Source organism: Colletotrichum graminicola (genome assembly GCF_000149035.1).
Source record: "Colletotrichum graminicola M1.001 genomic scaffold supercont1.11, whole genome shotgun sequence".
NCBI classification, from domain to species: domain Eukaryota; kingdom Fungi; phylum Ascomycota; class Sordariomycetes; order Glomerellales; family Glomerellaceae; genus Colletotrichum; species Colletotrichum graminicola.
In genome coordinates, this window is record NW_007361015.1 from 698,237 (window position 1) to 718,448 (window position 20,212).

The 20,212-nt window shown below is 56.9% G+C and overlaps 7 protein-coding genes across 7 annotated transcripts; 5 read left to right on the forward strand and 2 right to left on the reverse strand.

The window, feature by feature from the left end:
• Positions 1–479: 479 nt before the first annotated feature.
• On the forward strand, positions 480–1,691 carry GLRG_03735 (coiled-coil domain-containing protein 55; the record flags this gene model as incomplete). The annotated part of the gene is made up of 1 exon (XM_008094420.1): positions 480–1,691. The coding sequence occupies one exon, from the start codon at positions 480–482 to the stop codon at positions 1,689–1,691; it is 1,212 nt and encodes a 403-aa protein (XP_008092611.1).
• Positions 1,692–2,015: 324 nt separating this feature from the next.
• On the reverse strand, positions 2,016–2,345 carry GLRG_03736 (Tim10/DDP family zinc finger; the record flags this gene model as incomplete). Its single annotated transcript, XM_008094421.1, has 2 exons — positions 2,016–2,195; positions 2,262–2,345. The coding sequence occupies 2 exons, from the start codon at positions 2,343–2,345 to the stop codon at positions 2,016–2,018; spliced, it is 264 nt and encodes an 87-aa protein (XP_008092612.1).
• A 705-nt stretch (positions 2,346–3,050) lies between these two features.
• GLRG_03737 (legume-like lectin family protein) lies at positions 3,051–4,249 on the forward strand (the record flags this gene model as incomplete). The annotated part of the gene is made up of 3 exons (XM_008094422.1): positions 3,051–3,140; positions 3,317–3,387; positions 3,478–4,249. 3 exons carry the CDS (start codon positions 3,051–3,053, stop codon positions 4,247–4,249), a joined length of 933 nt encoding a protein of 310 aa, XP_008092613.1.
• A 4,358-nt stretch (positions 4,250–8,607) lies between these two features.
• On the forward strand, positions 8,608–10,331 carry GLRG_03738 (uncharacterized protein; the record flags this gene model as incomplete). Its single annotated transcript, XM_008094423.1, has 4 exons — positions 8,608–9,483; positions 9,557–9,810; positions 9,877–10,251; positions 10,304–10,331. 4 exons carry the CDS (start codon positions 8,608–8,610, stop codon positions 10,329–10,331), a joined length of 1,533 nt encoding a protein of 510 aa, XP_008092614.1.
• Positions 10,332–11,625: 1,294 nt separating this feature from the next.
• Positions 11,626–13,593, forward strand: GLRG_03739 (uncharacterized protein; the record flags this gene model as incomplete). The annotated part of the gene is made up of 7 exons (XM_008094424.1): positions 11,626–11,712; positions 11,845–11,916; positions 12,016–12,077; positions 12,150–12,331; positions 12,389–12,993; positions 13,071–13,260; positions 13,349–13,593. The coding sequence occupies 7 exons, from the start codon at positions 11,626–11,628 to the stop codon at positions 13,591–13,593; spliced, it is 1,443 nt and encodes a 480-aa protein (XP_008092615.1).
• A 1,372-nt stretch (positions 13,594–14,965) lies between these two features.
• On the forward strand, positions 14,966–17,189 carry GLRG_03740 (phosphatidylinositol-specific phospholipase C; the record flags this gene model as incomplete). Its single annotated transcript, XM_008094425.1, has 2 exons — positions 14,966–16,598; positions 16,675–17,189. 2 exons carry the CDS (start codon positions 14,966–14,968, stop codon positions 17,187–17,189), a joined length of 2,148 nt encoding a protein of 715 aa, XP_008092616.1.
• Positions 17,190–17,495: 306 nt separating this feature from the next.
• GLRG_03741 (mold-specific protein MS95) lies at positions 17,496–18,417 on the reverse strand (the record flags this gene model as incomplete). The annotated part of the gene is made up of 2 exons (XM_008094426.1): positions 17,496–18,326; positions 18,394–18,417. 2 exons carry the CDS (start codon positions 18,415–18,417, stop codon positions 17,496–17,498), a joined length of 855 nt encoding a protein of 284 aa, XP_008092617.1.
• Positions 18,418–20,212: the final 1,795 nt, after the last annotated feature.

A 20,212-nucleotide genomic window follows, 5' to 3' on the forward strand; every position in this document is an offset into this window, starting at 1 on the left:
TATTTCGTATCCCATCACTTCCACGGATTTGGTGTCTCTACCAAGAGCTGGGGAGTGCGCATTGCTAGGAGTTTTGGCTTGAGTTCCAGCGCCAGGGCAATGAGACGGGGAGATGACTAGTCTCGCGCAAGTATTTATATATTTATTTAATGACGCCCGCGACAAACCGTGAGTGTATAAGATAGATATCTTTTATAGAATTCTCAACATGAACTACGGAGCAATGAGGAGAATGCACAGTATCACTGTGGTGTGTTGCTCTGTACATTGGTATTCCAGTAATATTTTTAAGCAGTAAACCGCTTCGACGGATCCGGGCCCACCCTGTCTCCCCGCCGCCTGCAAGCCGGCACCGGGCGCAAGAGCCGGGCGCATTAGTGGGACTGCCAAATGGACCGTGCACTAATCAAGGTCATTACACAGAGGCATCTTGATTTGGTTTGAGTTTCCATCCAACACCCCTTCAACCAACACAGAATATGAGCAAACCAGGATTGTCATTCGGCCTCAGTCTTGGCAAGAAGCCAGGCGCATCAAAGCCCGCGCCGGCGAAACGGAAGGCGTTTGGTGGCGACGACTCTGACGACGATGCGCCCAAGCCGGGGACCAAGATCGAGACACTGGACGAGCTAGGCGGCTTCGATCTCGATTCATCGTCCAGCAGACAGGAGAGCGGAAGCGGAAAGCCAAAGAACAACAAGACCAAATTGCCGACATACCCACCGACGAGCAAAGCCAAGAAGCAGGAAAGCGCCATGTTTGGCGACCTCTCGAGCTCGCTCGCATCGAGAAAACACGCCGAGGAGGCAGAGGAGCTGGACCCGAGCGTCTACGACTACGACGGCGTGTACGAGTCTTTCAAGCCTCAGAAGAAGGAGACAAAGGAGGACGCCGAGCGGAAGCCCAAATACATGAAGAGCCTGCTCGAGGCCGCTTCTGTGCGGAAACGCGATGCGCTGATTGCCGAGGAGAAAAAGATTGCGAGGGAGCGGGAGGCCGAGGGCGACGAGTACGCGGACAAGGAGAAGTTCGTCACAGAGGCGTACAAGAAACAGCAGGAGGAGAACCGACGAATTGAGGAGGAGGAGAGGAGGAGGGAGGAGGAGGAAGCGAAGAAGAACAAAACGGGTGGCATGAGCGCTTTCTACAAGAACCTCCTCAACAAGGGCGAGGAGAGGCATGCTGAGGTCCTGAAGGCGGCCGAGGACAAGACCAAAGCTGGTCCGACACCTGCGCCGGAAGAGGCCGACGCGGGCAAAGAGAAGTCCGAAGCAGAAATCGCAAGAGAGATTAACGAAAAGGGCGGTTCTGTTGCTGTCAACGAGGAGGGACAGGTGGTTGATAAACGTCAACTCCTACGAGGCGGTCTCAACGTTGGCGCCAAGAAAGAAGCCCAGGTCAGACAAGAGGCGGCGCGGCTGAAAGACAGCAGACCGCAGCGCAGTTCTGGCACCGGGTTTGTTGGCTCTGGCGGCAAGGGCGCTATGCGGGAGCGGCAGACGCGGATGCTCGAGGCGCAATTGGAGGCGGCGCTCAAGCGCTCACGCGAGGAAGAGGAGGCAGAGCGCGAGAAGGTGGAACGGGTCACGAAGACGAGGAAGACGGAGGGGGAAATCTCCAGCGCGAAGGAGCGGTACCTTGCTCGAAAGCGCGAGGCGGAGGAGGCCAAGAAGAAGGGGCTGGCCGAGTAGAAGAGTTCACAAGATACCCCGAGAACCGAGAATGCATCTCTTTCTATAATGCCTTTTAGGCGGGCCGAGCAGCTTCATGACGAGACCTGTGCCCTTTTGTCCCTGATGTTTGAGCTAGTTTCCCATGTGTACATGGTCCTGGTGCTGATTCAGCGATGCAGAAATTCAGCACGAGGGCTTTTCTTTACTCACCCCCCCCCAATTCGATGCTTCCAATGGGCTTTTTATAGCCCCCCTCTGTGGTGTTGTTGTACAGTAGTAGTAGTACACGATAAACAGCCCCCTTATTTCTCTATCCTAGCCCCTCTATTCATGTACAATCGATTACAGCGAGTTGTTGCCCTTCACAGACTCCTGTTTTATCCTGTTGATGTATGCCAGGTTGACCTGGTTCCATGCCGACATGTACTTTTCCATGCACGAGGTCATGCAGGTGGTCTCGCCGCTGGACAGAGAGCTGCCGGGCTTGGGAACACACTTCTCGAAGCAATTCTCCTGGAGTTTCTGTTTGGGGTTGACTGCATAAGCGTCCGACCTCGGTTGCGCCTTGACCTGGAGCTATCGACATACCTCGATGAGAACACGAGCGTTGGCCATGTTTGCCTCCTGGAGGACCTGCTGCATAACGGACCTCTTGACAGAATCGGAGTCCATGGCGGCTGATTTGGCGTGTGTACCGGAACTTGGGAGTGTCTTTGTTGCGGTCTCGAGAAGCTGTGTTGGGTTCGGAGAATATGCAAGTGACGTTCTTGACCTGCGATTGTTTGCACCGTAATTATTCGAGTCCCCGGTTAATACCTGCGCATTGAACGCGATGCTGAAAAGTTGAAGTGGCTTGTGCTGTAAGGCTGTTGTGGCTGGGGTTCTCTGTCCTGAGGCAGCAACCACTTTCCACAGCTCGGTCCTCCAAGTAGTGTAGAGACTAGTACAGTAGTAGAGTGACGCAGGGAGGGAGGAGGAAAGAACGGAGCGTCTACGGATACAGTGACCAGACCAGCCCATCAGCAGTGTCACGAGCGCTGTGGTGGCATGGTACCTGGCCTGGGTACTCTTTAGCGCAGAACAGGGGTGGAAGCTCCAAAACGTGCTGACCCCAGGAATCAGGACCCATCGGCCAAAAAAAGAGGACAGCTAACGGCTGGGAAGGAGACACACGAGCAAAACCCACCACCACCTTCGACTTTCGCCGAACGACGTCTTTTCGTCGCTGGACCCTGCGGCTCTACCACTCTCCTCAACCGGCGCCCTTTTCCCTCTTCGCTCTCCTCCCCTTCCTCCCCCTTGTTGTGAAGCGCGCACTCTTTTCTTCATCTTCTCTTTGAGTCTACTCCTTTTCAATTCGAGCTAGCAGCAACAGCCATGTGGTTCAAGCAGTCCCTGTCGGCCCTGTGGCTGGCCGCAATGGCCCTGGGCACCGCGAAGGCGGATGACGAAGTCAAGAGCATTGCGGTTCGTCCCATTCTATCCGTTCTAAATTCGCGTTGCGCAATCGTATGATACGATGAAGCTGACTCTCTGTGTCTTTATTTTATATAGCTCCGAACGCATTCTCTGTCCCAGGTTCGCGACACCCGCTTGCATGTGCCACACCCCTGAATGCGCTTTACTGAGACTATGCACGATAGCCCTACCTCGATTCCGACATGGCAAGTCGGTGGTACGACTTTGGAGGAGATACCATCATCCGAACGGACTCGTACGTCACCGTCACCGTGTGCAGTGGTTTAAAGGCATAGTCCTAGAAAAGAAAAGAGAGGAAAGGCTAAAGTGATGGCAAACAATTTAGTTACATTCGGTTGACATCGGACCGCCCGTCGCAAACCGGTTGGCTCTTCTCGAGAGTACCCCTGACGGCAACCAACTGGGAGATCGAGGTCGAGTTCAAGATCCATGGCAAGAATCAGCTCTACGGCGACGGCTTCGCCATGTGGATAACCAAGAACCGCGGCCAGTCCGGCACCGTATTCGGCAGCCCGGACAACTTTGAAGGCCTCGGCATCTTCTTCGACACGTACAAGAACAACCGCCCCGGCACCGTCTTCCCCTACGTCATGGCCATGTACGGCGACGGCAAGACCTCTTACGACAAGGACAACGACGGCAAGAACACGGAGCTCGCTGGCTGCTCCGCGCGCGGCATCCGTCACGCCAGCGTGCCGACCAAGGCCAAGGTCACCTACTTCCAGGACAAACTCCTTAAGCTGGAGCTGCAGTACAAGACCGAGGGCGAGTGGACGTTGTGCTTCGAGACCAACGAGCCCCCCGCGATCCCCCAGATCACCTACCTTGGCTTCAGCGCCGAGACGGGCGAGCTGAGCGACAACCACGACATCATCTCGGTGCAGGCCAAGAACCTCTACACGACGCAGGCCGGCAAGAGCAACAGCAAGACGACCCCCGGTAGCGGCAAGAAGGGATCCTCGATCAAGAAGGAGAGCGGTGGCGGCAGCTGGACGTGGACCTTTTTCAAGATCTTCCTTTTCTTTGGCGTCCTCGGCGGCGGTTACGTCGGCTACACTGCCTGGAGGGCGAAGAACGACAAGAGACATCGTTTCTAAGGTGTGAAGATGAAAAACGACTGGCGAAGCGGGGTTTATTTGCAGGGGGATTGAGAAAAAAAGGGGGGGTTAACAGTTGGGTGGATTGAGAAAATGACTGACCGTACATACCAAAACAACACCAACTCACATCTTTTTGCATGGGCAGGCCGAGGGGTCGGGAAATCGAGTTTCTATGGTTACCCGTTTGCTCTCACTCATGTTTCTTACGTTTTTGTCTAACGAATAACTCGGTGTGAGATGAATTCAAGTGTATTATACGACGGTTCGCCGGCGAACGAATCGCGCACGTGGAACAACATCCCACGTCCGCAATCTATGATGACGAGACTGGGCAGATCTAGAAGTTGGTCCGACGGGAATGCCAGACACAAGCTCAAGAGGAATGGCTTCCAGTCTCACTGACACACCGGCACGGGTTAGGAGACTAGAGGACATTGGGGGAACCCCGCTGGAGAGACCACCAAGTGAAAGGCTAGTTAAGGTAGGTGGATATCGAATTCGGAGGGCCCTCGGCGCAATGGCTGATTTTACCATCTGGACTGAGCGGATGGGAGGGCCGAGAGGGGAATGTGCTTATTTGAGTGTCTTTGATAGTTTGATATCAAGGTATTGTTGGCCCCAAGCACCAGCGGGCGGCGGGGTACACTGGCCAAAAAGATTCGCAGATTCGCAAGACGTCGAGTTTACCGACGAAGGCTGCGTAGGGCGGGCCCCGATCTCATACGTGTCAATGGTTGCGTCCGCCGCTGAGCAGAACGGACTGCTCAGAGGGCAAGGAGCTGGGAGGGTGTGGGAGACTGGAGAGAGAAGTGCCGCCGGGGGCGGTTTGCTCTGCCGTTCCCGGCGCGCCTGGAACCGGGGGAGGGGGTAGTTCGTCATTGGACGGACATGGAATGCACGCTGGCCCGAGGTTCCGGGGCGGGTGGGTGGTTACTAGTATACTACTAGGTGAAAGGGGCCCGTGAAAGCTCAGACGGAAGCCCAGCTCGACCGCCTCTGTGTGGCTGTGGACGGACGAGCAGGCGGGAGCGGTCTTTCTTGACCGCTTGGCCCATTTTACGAACCATCGAGCTTGCCTGCAGAGATGTGACGATGACACAAATAAGAACATGCTGAGCGAATGTGAGTGAGCGGGAAGGACCGCGCGCAGACTGCCCATGGGAGGCGGGTTAAGATTTGGGTACGGTAGGGGAATGGGGAAAGGAAGGCAGGACCCGCAGAGGTGCTATGGTTTCTGTTTTGGGAAGGGACGATGGCTAACAAGTGCGGCATCACCCGTCTTTGGGGAGGGCGAGGGACCGTCGGGAACGCGAGGGCGAGGGATCTGACAAGGTACGCCTCAGAGTGAGCTCAATGGGAGGGGGCGGAAGGATTGAACTTGTGAATATTCAACAAGTCTTGTTACAGTCTGGACATAGCGCTGGTGGTCGTGCTCGAGTGAGGCAGAGAAGCTGTCTAGGGTACGTATCTTTTTTTTCTTTTTCCTTCTCCGCTTCGAGGTACAAAGTATCTATCTAGGTAGGTATGTCGGTAGTGTACGACGTAAAGTGAAGGATGAGATGAAAGGTACCCTGCGTCTCTCTCATACCTTTCCCACTATTTCAGGTTACGATGCACATCACTGGTTCTCGAATCCGTGTGAGACGAGGGGTCAGCCACCTCGGCTCTAGCTGCAGCAAGCAAGCAGATGGTCTGGTCTGTCCTGTCCTGTCACTGGGCGAGGCCTGCGATCTCTTTTCTTATTCTCGTCTTTCCTTTTCTTTCCCTTCATCGTTCCAGCGTTGCGCGCTGGGGGCGGGCCTTGCGCCAGTAGGGTGGATTCTGGGCTTCTGGCAACCACGCCAAGGTACCTCATACATGGCCGTGGGTAGTTGGGCAGGCACTCGGGTGGAAAAAAAACCGGATACCTTTTTCCAACACCACCAAAACACCACAACTTCCAGCAATTCAATACCCCGTCCAAAGTGGGCAAAAGGCTCTTTTTTTTATATATACTTGATACTTTGGCCTTGAGATATTCGTGAGTGCCTCCTAATCGTGACTTTTCAGGTGTATCCAGAGCTGGGTGGCCCATCGCGACGGTGGTGGTAGTAGTGGTAGGTAGGTAAAAGGTATCCTGTATTTTTTCACCCGAGTGGCAGGCCACCTAGTAGGTATGTACCTACCTGGCTCTAGGGCAGAGATCATCATGGACCCCGCGCCTTTACATCACCGCTTTGTGCAATTGATCGCGGTGCGGCAGACGGAAGAATGAGGAGGACTCTACACTAAAAGTGGTGGTTTCGCCTGGCGCGACTGGTTTTGCCCGATTCAGGTTCGATTTCGATGCCGAGAGCAAGTCCCTGTACCCCGTCTCTGCATGCCACTGTCAATCAGTCAGCCATCTAGTGGCCCCATCGAAAGATCCAGGTCGTGTTACTTTGGCTTTGCCCCTACCCCACCGCCGCTGGGCCTCTTTTGTTAGTACCTAGTCCGTATACCAAGATGCTTTGGTGGTCGATCGCGGTGGAAGCAGCAGCAGGATGCAGGGGCAACAATTTGTTGGTAGCTTCAGAGCAACCATGTCTACCTACCTGTACGGATGGGCATGCTTCGAGTACCTAATCACACCTGAGGATGCCTTGGTGACCAAGTCACTGTCAGACCTTGTTGCGTACCTCGAGCCATTGACTGATCTGGCATGTGCCGTCGGGTTGCTTGTTTTGGCGCGGTCGACCGAGCGAGAACGGTAATTACCACATCATCATCATCAACGTGTTCGACGCACGCTCTCCGTCTCCGTGTCCAGCCCTCTCGAAACGTTGAACTGCTAGGGACTGTATCTCCTTCTTGGCTCTCGTCCTCAGCAGGCGTCTGATCTCTCCTCCCATTGGACGGTACCGTACGGATGCTGCAGTCGACTGCGTCGTCGCCTTCCTTCCCTGCCCATGCCGTTCCCGTCTAAACGCGGGCGTCAAACCAGACTGAACCACTTCCGCCTTCACCCACTTTGCGCACGGCCAGAAGCTCCCCCACCGTCGTTCCCCTCCCACCCCTCCTCCTCCGGTGCCGTATCCGTACGCAGAGACGCAGAGACGCAGAGACGCAAGACGCAGACGCAGACAGCAATCGAGGCAAGGTAGCTAGCTAGCTCTCTATTTGCCTACCTACCTCCAATCGACCCTTCGCTGCATACTACATCATCATCGACCTCAGCTTCCATCGGCCACGTCGTCGCTCTTTTTTTCTGTCTTTCTCTCTCTCGTCTAGCCTTTCCACCCTTCTCCCTAGGTTCTGTCCTTCCAACCTTCTTTCAACCGCCCCATCTCGGACATCTCTATCCGTAGCTTGCCGACAAACCCATACCAAGCTTCCAGGTGTCATCCACAAAGCCCAATTGATCGCTACAAGGCCGCGAGGTTACCGTTTAATCTTTCTCGTCCCCATCTTGTCCCCATTTATAGGGTGCGCAGCGACTCAGTCACCTCCGTGCCCCCTCGTACATCACCCATACCGAGTAACATATCCCACATCCCTTACCCAGCTGACCCTGTCGTCCCCGAGCCCCTCAGACGCTGACACAGACGCAGCAGCCGCTGTCGATCGAACCGACCGCCACTGCCACTGTCACTTCCGACTGGGAAGGAGTGAAGGCATCGAACGACTCAACATCCTACCTTGTCCGGCCTTGCGAGGCTTTCGAACCAGTTGTACGTTCTTCCCTTTCACGCTCCATTCCATCCGGCGCCCGCCCGCTCCCACACCCCCAGCTCTGCACTCGGCCATTTTCTTCTTTTCGTCCCTCTTCCTTTGTTTGTTGCGCCTGGCTGCACTCGCCTTTTTTTTCTTGGCCTAGCCAGCGTCAAGCAAATAGACGCTCCCGTTCCTCCCATTCTCCCGTCTGCGAGGATCCCATCGCCATCTACCTGACCTTGCCCTGCTACCGACTGACCGGTTGCTTGCATTTTGATATTACCCCTCGACACTTTTACATTTCCCCCCCAATTGCAAGAGCTTCCCGTCACCCTTTGACGCCCTTTCTCCCGTCCCTTCTTTTTCTCCCCTAGAGGCTACGTCAACCTGGCCCCATTGTTCCTGACGACAATAGGCGCGACTTTCCCACTGGATTTGCGGCAGCCAGAGGAGAAGCACAACTCAGCTTTCTCCACGCTCCTCTTTTTTGCTCAATTCGCTAATCACCTCACCCCCGAAAGAACTCTTGGCCCAACCGGGCTGTTCCTTGAACCGACGAATCACCTTGCGACCGCTCCTACCCCCCGTAACCCAACTGCAAACGTCGTGGGCCCCAACCTGCGCATATACGCAACCGTCATTTCCTCAAGGGGCACGCAGCCCTTCTCTCTTCCGACTTTAATATGCCTACCCTCGGCTTTCTCAAGAAAAAAAGGACGAGGGAGGGCAACCAGGACCCTCAAGGCGGATCCAGTCAACCCACCAGCCCGGTAACGCCTACCTCCTCGAAGCCCTTCGACAGCTCCATCTCGACCACCATTTCCTCACTGTCCTCTAGCCCTCAGCACGGGCTGAAGCAAAGCGACGACTCGGCCTCGTCCGAGGCGGCGAAGCAGCAGCAGCAGCAGCAGCAGCAGATGTATCCTGTCACTGTCCACCCACCCAGTCAGCCAGCAGCTCACCAACCGTACTACAATCAGCAAGCTGGGTCGCAACAGAATATCCCGAGTATCAACAACCTAATCAACCCCACGCAACAAGACGCTTCGAACAACGGCCACAACTACCTAGCGCAACCGTCTAAACCCTCCCAGCCGAACCCGAGCCCTGGAACCGACCCCGCGCTACTCCAACAACAGCAAGCCCAATCAATGCTACACCCGCCGTTGCAGCAACAACAGCAACAGCAACAGCAGCAGCAGCAGCAGTTCGGCATGCAACAACAAGCAGCGGACCAGCAGGTCCGTCAGACCAAGGGGAAATACACGTTGACCGACTTTGATATCCTGCGGACGCTAGGAACTGGTAGTTTTGGAAGAGTGCATCTGGTGCAGTCGAAGCACAACCAGCGCTTCTATGCCGTCAAGGTGCTGAAGAAGGCGCAGGTCGTCAAGATGAAGCAGGTTGAGCACACCAACGACGAGAGGAGGATGCTGGGCGAGGTCAAGCACCCATTCCTGATCACGCTATGGGGCACGTTCCAGGATTCCAAGAATCTGTACATGGTGATGGACTTTGTCGAAGGTGGTGAGCTGTTTTCGTTGCTGAGGAAATCTGGGGTACGTGCAGTTTTATGTGTCTCTCGCCCTCCCCCGTCGCCGTCCGAGCTGACCCGGCTTTCCCTACTTGTAGCGCTTCCCCAACCCTGTTGCGAAATTTTATGCCGCCGAAGTCACGTTAGCGCTCGAATACATGCATTCGAGAAACATCATCTACAGAGATCTCAAGCCCGAGAACCTGCTGCTCGACCGGCACGGGCACCTCAAGATAACAGATTTTGGTTTCGCCAAGCGCGTGCCGGACAAGACGTGGACGCTTTGCGGCACCCCTGACTACCTGGCGCCTGAGGTCGTTTCGAACAAGGGTTACAACAAATCCGTAGACTGGTAGGGTTTCCTTCGGCCGGGCCATGATGTGATGATATACCAGCAAATGTTGACCCCCTGCCGCAGGTGGTCTCTTGGGATCTTGATATACGAGATGCTGTGCGGGTACACGCCGTTTTGGGACAGCGGGTCGCCGATGAAGATCTACGAAAATATCCTCAAGGGCAAGGTGAAATACCCTGCCTACATCAATCCGGATGCGCAGGATCTGCTGGAGAAGCTGATCACGGCGGATCTCACCAAGCGGTTGGGTAACCTGTACGCCGGTCCAAACGACGTCAAGAACCACCCATGGTTCGCGGAGGTTACGTGGGACAGACTGGCCCGCAAGGACATCGATGCACCCTACACGCCCCCGGTCAAGGCTGGCGCGGGTGACGCGAGCCAGTTCGATAGATATCCAGAGGATCCCGAACGATACGGCTCATCCGGACATGACGAGTGGGTGTCCCCTGAATGGGTGATCCTGAGTGTAGCTGACGTGGCGATTCAGATACGGCCATCTATTCACCGACTTTTAGTTTTTCTCTCGAAAGAGATGTTGAGTTGCGACACAAGGGAGTGTATTTGCATGCTCCGGTCTGCGAGCAGTGTTTGAATAGTATAATGCGCTTGGCCGACCCCGGAGGTGTTGCCATTGGCGACTGCACTGCTTTGGGCGCCCGGCCGACGGTTTGGAAAAGGGTATGGAAGGCAATGACGGGGGTCGTTGGGCGATGGCTCGAACAGTCCTGGAAAGATGGAAAGGTGCAATCAGAGCAGACTTTTTACCGTATTCCTTGGTTACATCAATACCTAACAACAATTATATTACCAAGTTACTGCCAGGCAAGCAAGTAGCAAGGGTGAGAATCGTGGCTTGAAGGGGTCGACACTGATTCATGGGTCTGCCAGGCGTGGAACTTGGCGGATGATGACCACGGCGATACAACAGAAAATGACGGGCCTCATCTGATATTTCACGGCATATATGGAGTGCATGGTGTGCGAATAATTCATTTTGATTTATATCCCAATGCTCTCGCTCGCTTCTCCTACCCGAGATGAATTCAATCGGTCGGTCCCTTCAGCCATTGGTGTTGACCATTACGCTGCCCCCACGTGGGTGAGCTAAGAGTTCGAACAAGCTCCAGAAGGCTCTCCCCCCCTCCTTATCCGAGCCTATCAATGCACAAAGAAATAGTGGTTCGTTCTGGCGGTGACAGGGCATAGTGCGGGGATTATTGGCTAGGGCGGCGGAACGACGGTCTTGACTCCTCTTTACTGTATGAGATCTAACTCTAGGCGGGCCTCCCAGGACCTTCAAGCTTTCTGGTCGCTCGGTAGGCGATATGAGAGCCCGCTTGAGAAAACCCGCCCCCTGCTTAGGCTCGGTCAGACCAAAAAGGCACGCTGTAACAAGGTGAAGATGGGGCCCCAGTTGACAACGAGCGGTTTCATTGTGTATGGAGGTCTTGGCCAATTGCACCTCGGCTGGATTTGCAGGTTGCATGATCCATCCAGTCGAATAGGCCGTGACTGGGCCCTAGGCCCCGGCATGGCCCGCTGCATTCGGAGCAGACATGGTGCAAAGTCACGGGGCTGGGCAGCTTATGAAAGGAGCCCGTCTGGGGCCATGAAGTCGGCCTGCAGGAACCTCCGAAACTCTGCTTTCCCTTCTCTTCTCCTTGCCGGTATAGCCTTGTAATTGTTGCTGTTGTTCTCCCTCTCCCGAAGTCGAGTCCGAAGTCGAGTCCGAAGTCGAGGAACAGTTTCATGTTGCGTTCCCCCCCCCGGCCATTGACACACTGTTTGTTCGATCGATAATAGCCCACGATGGACGACTACATGTTCCGCGAGCATGTCAGCAAGTGCCGCCAAGTCTCGGAGGCGACGCACTATATTGAGATTCTCAACTATTCTGTGAGTTTTCAAGGAGCCACACACCTCTCACTCAGCCCTGCGCAAGGGGCGGGACGGAATGGATGGGCGGACGGGTCCCAGGCGCGGGAGCGCGGTCTCATTGAACCCAGACTAAACCCAATTGACTTTCAGGACCATTTCTACAATTCGTGCGAGGAGCACCCCCTGACCATGGATGAGTTTGACAACTTCCTCTACCGACGGGTAAGTACCATGGCCTGTGTGACAAACGACACGGCCAAGGCGTTCCGTTGGAGGCTCACGATGAGAATTGGGTTGGCTAACCACCCCCGATTCGTCCAGGGCGCGTTCGAGCCAGCAAAGGTCAAGGAGGGCGTCAAACTGCTTAACGGCATCCGATTAGTGTGCGTAAACTCTCATGGGAGAGAGAAAAAGCCACTTTTGTTATGAGAGCTGATCAACTGACACATCGACAGACTCCAAAAGAACGCCAAGCACAAGGATACATTCGCTCCGCACACAATCTCCTTCACGCCAGATGCCTACGAGTCCATGGTCCGCGTCATGCGGCTGCCCTTCAGAGCCATCGAGGGCACCAGCGTCGTAGGGCCGTTTTTCTGGTGCGCCTACGACCAGGATGACGATGATCCCACTCTCCGTCAGTGTTGCCTGTGCCTTGGCCCAATGACTTGCAAATACTGACCAACGGTCGCAGAAATCATCTTCCGCAAGTCCGACGTCCGCAAAAAGGGCAAGACGCGCGGGTGGGAGATCATGCTCTCGCACTGCTTCAGCACCGGCATCACGTCAGGCTTCGTCAAGGGCACGCCGAGCTCCGACATCGTGAGCGCGATTCAGCACCTGACGTTCTGCGCGCGGCAGGTGGGCCACCCGATGCTACTGCCCATCATCATCCTCTCGCACGACCTGTCGTCGCAGAACGACCAGAAGCAGCGCGACGCGCGCGACTGGTTGCGCAAGCTCGAGCACGCCGTCAGCATGCGCAACGAGATCGAGGACGAGGAGGGCTACGTCAGCAAGGACGGGTACCTCGAGGTCGACGCCATCAGCCGCGACCTCGTCGAGTGCCACAGCCAGGTGCTATGGAAGCGGCCGCAGGCATATCTGGAGATTGTCAAGGAGATGGAGGCCGGGCTGGAGAAGTTCAAGAAAATGGTGCCCGCCGAGCACCTCCCGTCGGACCTGGACAAGCTGCACCGGAGCATGATTGCCAGGCTGGACTTCTACCGGCTGAAGCTCAAGGGTATCGAGAATTACCAGGCGACGACGTTGGAAAGGCTTCACATTCAGCGGAGCGCGGTATGTTTTTTTTGTTTTGTTTTTGTCTCAGGACGTCCCACCTGACTTGTGCGCGGGATGCTGACGGCCGAGGCCAGCTGTACAACCTACTCTCCCAGCGAGAGTCAAAGATTCAGTTCCAGATGGCCGGTGAGCAGCGCAGGCTGGCGCACGCTAGCAAGCGCGATAGCACGGCGATGAAGACCATCTCGCTGCTCGGTGCCGTGTTCCTGCCGGGAACATTCCTTGCGTCCGTCTTCAGCATGACTTTCTTCGACTTCGGAAGGGGTAAGTCCAAGCCCACTTGTGTCTTAATATCCGCAGCCCGGATACAAACCCCAGCGTTGCTGAGTACCTTGCCTAACCCTGAGGACAGATGCGGATCCGGTCATCTCCAAGGATCTCTGGGTGTACTTTGCCATCACGATACCGCTAACGATCGCCATCGTCGTTGGGTGGATCCTGTTCGATCGGCGGCGCGAGGGCAAGTTCGCCTCCGAGGACGCGGACCTGGAGAAGAACATTGAGCACATGGAGGCGGACATCATGGCCATGATGCGGAAGCGGACGATGAGCAAGGCCAACACATGGACATCGGTCACGTCGCCCATACGACCATGAACCCATTCCGTGGTTCAGGCGACGCGAGGGTTGTAAGAGACGAGTGCGACGGGGCGCGGAACACGCCCTGGTGTGAAAACAAACCCCCACGAGAGGTGCGGGGTTCTAACATTCTGATGAAGAAGGTGGGCAAATGGTGGGTGGATATGTACATAAGACCTATCGCTATCACGCCTTACGACCTGATGACATTTATGAGCTAGCTATATATATATGACAAACCAGCGACTTTTAATATTATTCCTTGGCATAAACGAAACGGTCTGCATGAGCGGGCCCCCCTCTCGTTCGCGGCTCGGGTCGAGTTGGCAGAAGAAGTCAGCCAGGATGAAGGTGATAACGAGCACAATTATGAGCCCCGTCCCACTTGAACCGGTGCGGGCCGCTTCTGGCTCTTGGACGTTCATGCTCATACTCATTACTCGGGGGGCGGTAAAGCAATAAATGACCAATGTGTTAATTACCAGACTGCCAGGATATCAGAACAACTCAACCGCAGCCCGCGGGCTCGCAAATATGTTCGCTGCAGCCGCTTTCGGTTGCCAATGCAGAGGTAAGCGGTAGTAAAAGAGGGCTCGAAATGGATGATAGGTAGCAGGATATAAGAAACGGCACTAAAATGAGGGGTGAATGGTGGGGTGGGGGTTGGGTTTCTCGGTACAATGCTATCGATAAAAGAGAGCTGCTTTCCCAGGGGTTCGTCAGACGCCCCTAGGCTGGACTGGGCTTTCCTTACCGCCAGAACGAAGAAGACCCTGTGACGACATCCCACAGAATCGGTGGCAGACCCGGGGGCCGGGACAGCTCACACCGCACCCCCCCCGCTACTCTAGCTGGAAGCTGGAAGCTACCACCAAAGAGCCAAGTATGTATCGTACCAGCAGCCCCTGAAGCAACCACTCAGTGGCTTTTGTGCCCCCCCCTTGCCAAGCTGAAACTTACTGGATCGCCTGGTTTCCTTTTTTATTTTTGAACGAGAAGCTGCGGGCCAAAACAAGATTGTCTGCCCCTCCCTCTCTGCCTCTACCGAAGCTGTGGGAGCTTGGCGAACTGACGTACGGGGACATCCCGCCCACATATACCAGCTCGGGACAGCGAGCCGAGAGCATAGCACGCACACCTGTATAGCTCGAGCTACCTACCTACCTACGTTGGGCTTTACACTTCTAGTATCCCAAACCCACGCCACCAGCGCCCAGTGGCTGATCCGATACCAGCGTACGACACGCGGATCGTGTATCGTACTACGGCCTAGCTTGCATCAGCCGTCTTACCATTCTTGGTCCATCTTGTTTCCCTCCTTTTTCTAAGTCGAGTCAACTCTCAGTCGCTCCCGTCACACTCACTCGGCACTCGCAACCCTCACCACCTCATGACATCGGCATCGCCAACCATGGCAGACACAGCAACCCAGCCCGCGGCCGTCACGGCCAGCACCGACACAGTACCACCTCTACAGGCCCAGGCCGGCGGCGGCGCCAGCGAGTCGCAGCGCACCGTCAAGGCGTTCAACGACTCTGTCATCAAGTACCTAAACAGGATATTCAGCATCCACGCCGGCCAGACCGACCATAAGTGGCACAAGGAGCAAATCACCTCCTTCGTGAAGTCTGTCCAGGGCGAGGAGACGCCTGCTTGTCTCACGTCGGGAACCAATGCTGCTGCCAACGCCCCGGAGGAGCTTGACTTTCACGGCTTCCTCAGCTACATGGCCTCCTCGGCTTCAGCCGCCACTGCCCCGGCCCGGGAGCAGGACCTGACCTACCCGCTTTCGAGCTACTTCATCAGCTCCAGTCACAACACGTACCTCACGGGAAACCAGCTGTACAGTGATTCAAGCACCGACGCGTACAAGAACGTACTGCTTCGGGGGTGCAGGTGCATCGAGATCGACGTCTGGGACGGCGACGATTCGGATAATGAGGAAGGCACCTCCGTCAGCAGCAGTGACGAGGAGGTCGGCGCCGCCGCCGCCGTGGCGGATGCGCCGAAGCCTCAGAAGGAGAAGCGGAGCAAGCTCCAGATGCTCAAGGATAAGATGCCGGGGTCTCTGGCAAGCAAGCTGGAGAAGACGTCGCTGGGGAAGAAGATGGATGAGAAGATCGAAAAGTCCAACAGCCCGCCGGCAGAGACCGCCACGGCTCCGGCTCCGCCCGCGGCCGTGGGGCAACAGATAGCAGCGGCCGGCTCGGGGACGCTGCAGAAGACACCCTCACCGAGATACCACCCCATCGAGCCCCAGGTCTTCCACGGCTACACGCTCACCAAGGAGGTGCCCTTCCGGAGCGTCTGCGAGACGATCCGCGACTACGGCTTCGCGGCGGCCGACACGCCGCTCATCGTCAGCCTCGAGGTGCACTGCGGCGCCGAGCAGCAGGAGATCATGGTGCAGATCATGGAGGACACCTGGAAGGGCCTGCTGGTCCCGACACCCGACGTCGACGCCAAGGAGCTACCCCGCCCCGCGGACCTCCTGGGCAAAATCCTCGTCAAGGTAAAGTACGCCCCGCCGACTGACCCCGAGACGGACACGCCAGGCGACGGCGTCGAGGACGACAACGCGTCCCTGTCGCCGTCGCCGTCGCCGTCGCCGTCGCCGTCGCCGCCGGCGGACCCGACGAATAAGAAGCCCGCGGCCGCCAAGAAAAAACCGAGCAAGATTATCCAGGCGCTCAGCAGGCTGGGCGTCTACACGCGCGGCGTGTCGTTCAAGTCGCTGACGCAGCCCGAGGCCACGATGCCGACGCATATCTTCTCTCTGTCGGAGAAGGGAGTCATGGAGGTGCACGGGAAGCAGGGGGCGGAGCTCTTCCACCACAATCGGCACTTCCTGATGCGCGCGTACCCGTCCGGCTTGCGGATCGGGAGCTCGAACCTCGACGCCCCCGTGTTCTGGCGTCGCGGCATCCAGATAGTGGCCCTGAACTGGCAAAACTGGGACGAGGGGATGATGCTCAACGAGGCCATGTTTGCTGGCACGCGCGGTTACGTCCTGAAGCCCGAGGGTATGTCCACTTGTGTTGCGGTTCACTTCCTTCATACGGAGACTACGAACGTTTTGTGCTGACTACTACCGAAAAGGATACCGCTGCCCCAAAGCAGGTTCGCCCCCCGATACGGCGCAGGGCGTCCCGCAGCTCGACTACAAGACGCTGGACCTCCAGATCGACATCCTGGCGGCGCAGAACCTACCACTCCCGCCCGGCGACACCAAGATCAAGGGGTTCAAGCCCTACGTCAAGGTGGAGATCCACGTCGAGTCGCCCGAGGAGCGGCTTCCCGGGGCGCACATCAAGGATGACGGCCGCGAGCGCGAGGGCGCGTACAAGGCCAAGACCAAGTCGAACCGCGGCGTCGACCCGGACTTTGAGAGCGAGGCCCTGCAGTTCACGGGCATCCCCGGGGTGGTGGAGGAGCTGACGTTTGTGCGGTTCACAGTTAGAGACGACGAGATCGGGCGCGACGACATGGCGGCGTGGGCGGCGGTACGGCTGGACCGGCTGCGGTCTGGGTACCGCTTCGTGCACCTCATGGACTGCGAGGGGCGGCTGACGGAGGGCGTCGTCTTGGTGAGGGTCACCAAGAAGTTGTCCTAGCTGTCGGGGTGGGTGGGTGTGTGGGTGCCTCCTCTTCTTTCCCCTACCTAGGTCGCGACGGGCAGTTTCAGGGGTCGAATTGTTTTCATAGCGCACAGCATTAAAAGCATCAGCTCTAGCAGCGTCACTCCTTACTTGGCACTTTTCTCTCATTAGGTGTGCGTGTGTGTGTGTGTGTGTGTGTGTGTGTGTGTGTGTTGTTCAATAATTATATTTTCATCCAGAGCTCGCTAGCAGACAACCAATACATCAATCACACATGGCTCATCGGACCGTCGACGACACACTGACCCCGGTCTGTTTCGCCTAGTAGTCGTTGCTGTTGCCGTAGCCAGCGTTCTCCCGCTTCGCCTGGCCCTTGGACTCGAGCTTGTCACTGCCCAGCAGGTCGCCAGCCTTCTCGAGCACCTTGCCGAACTTGCTGTCGCCCTTTCTGCTGCCGCCGCTGCCGCTGCCGTACGAGTTGTCGTCGGCGTTGCTGCTGCCGTAGGCGTCGTTGTCGCGGCGGGTGGAAGAGGAGCCGTACGAGTCCGAGTTGTCGTTTTCGCGGCGGGTGGTGGACGAGCCGTAGCTGGTGTCGTTTTCCCTGAGGGAAGAGCCGTAGCCCGTGGCGCCCGAGGAGCCATAGCTCTCCTCGTTGCCGCGGCGGGTGGTGGAGGAACCGTAGGTGTCGTCGTTGTCGCGACGAGTAGTGGACGAGCCGTAGCTGTCGGTGGTGTCGTTGTCGTAGGTACGGCCGCCGTTCTGCGAGGCGTTGTAGGAGAGGGAGTCGGCGCCGGCGAGGTTGGAAGAGGTGGAGGAATCGAAGGCGGATGAGCCCGTCTTGCGGGAGGAGCCGTACGAGTCCTCGTCGTCATTGCCCCGGCGGGTGGTAGAGGAACCATAGCTGTCCTCGTTGCCGCTGCGGCCTAGACCGGAGGAGCCGTACGAGTCGTTGTCGTCGCGGGTGGAGGAGCCGTAGCTGGTGTCGTTGTCACGACGACTGGTGGAGGAGCCGTACGAGTCCGAGGTGTTGTTGTCACGGCGGTTGGAAGAGCCGTAGCTATCCTCGTTGTCGTTGCGGGAGGAGCCGTAGCCCGTGGTGCCCGAGGTGCCGTAGCTGTCCTCGTTGTCCCTGCGGGAGGAACCGTAGCTGGACTGGAGGCGTGTTAGTCACCGGCTTCGAGATATAGGGGGGAGCAGGCAACAGGGGCATATCACTCACGTCGTTGTTGCCGCCGTAAGACATGTTTGCTAGGAGGATCTGTGGTTCGGGGTATGGTTGTGTGTAAGTGGACTCGGGAGGATGACAATGGTTACGATGATGAGAAAGAGGAGAAGATGAGGCGAGGCCAAGAGATCGTGGAACGAAGTCGAGGGGATTGATGGGTATTTAACAAAACGCGGACCTGTCATGCCACAATGCCAGTCTCACTCTCACATGCGTTGGGCCCTGCTTGCCTGAGAGTTACGCTCATCCTTCAAAGGCGCTTGACCCCCCCCCCCCCCCCCGATCGACAAGGAAGTAGCCCATCGAGAAGAAGGGCCGCATGCTAGCAAGATGCAGGTTTACGCCATGTCTGGAACCCCCTCCTTCCAACCCGTCGTCGGATTGGGGGTGGTAGATGACGGGCAGGGAAAGCTTGATGCGGTGGTCGCCGCGAACCGCGCTTCCCTTCATGGTACCGTGCCGAGCCACAAGCGAAAGGGTTCAAGGGGACCCTGATGATCCCCCGGGCGAAGACATGTGTGTGTGTGTGTGTGCGCGCGCGCTAATGGAAAGACGGCAACAACGACATTGGCCCGGCCTAATGCAGATTGACGCAAGGCAACAAGATTGCGTCCCGGCGACAGACAAGAAAAACAGGGCAATCTCTGGATGTCGGGAATGGAAAAGAGGCGGGTACACAGCATCGCCATAGCGAAACGGGCAATCCTCCGGTCCGCCGAAATGTCGTCATACCGGGTACGTCGTGCACGCCCCAAGATGGTGTCACCACATCGGTTGTCCCAGCATCTCGAATGCCTTGATTGCGTTGGCAGGAAGGCAGCAAGCTTGTGTATGTGTGAGTGTGGCACGCCATCGACCGGTTGTAGCGTACCAGTAGCGCATTTGTTCGTGCCAAAGAAAACCTGATTTGGTCCAATTTACGTTCCCTCGCGGGGGAGCTGGCGGATGGGACGAATCGGGCACGCTCCCTCCCTCTCCTTCCCCGGCGGCCACCTCTCGGATGGATGCGACGGAGAGCAGGAAAGCTACCACGGCTTCGGCGCCGACCCAATCCAGTGGTGGTACGGGAGATGGGTCGGCCTGGACACCGAACTGCTGCGGTCCCCCAGGTTACCTACCGGTCCAGAGGCGACCCACCAGCCCAGCTTGACAGGGGGTGCTTGCGCGCGCGCTTGAAGTGCCTTGGCAAGCTTCCAACAGCCATCACCAGAAGCTGTCAAACCGCACCTCCACGTGCGCAGACCGTCTCGACGACCCCGCATGGGAGCTCCGGCCTGGCAGAATTGCCCAACCAGGTGGAAGTACATTCCACCCGGTCAAGGAGCGTGGCTCTGGGAACAGGTGCGGGATGTGTAGTTGGAACTGTTGGGATCTCGATGCGGTGAGGCGCCGGACTGACATCTAATACCTCTTGATGGTTGCAGCTCCCCATGAGGGGGGGGGGGTGCCCCGGGTCTCTCCATATCGAGCACCGTTGGCCCGGGTTCTGCCATCGTATTCTCTCCCTCAAAGCTGCCGAGTCTGTACGGTGTAAGCTTCTTGGACAAGTGATACACTTGTGAGACCGCCGCTCTGCGAGAATCTGCTCCGAGGATATAACCCTCCCCTCGGATATTGCCGGACAGCAACTGCAACATGCACGCAGGTCTGTAAGTCAACACTCGCCGCTTGGTTCGGGCATTGTCGTGTTAGAGGGCGGGAAACAGTTGATACAGCACCAAACATTCCTCAACCCAATGCGTCGTCAAGGTTATCAACAGACAGAAGTGGCCTTAGGGCAGCCTCACTTCACTTCTCTATACGCCACTTTTTT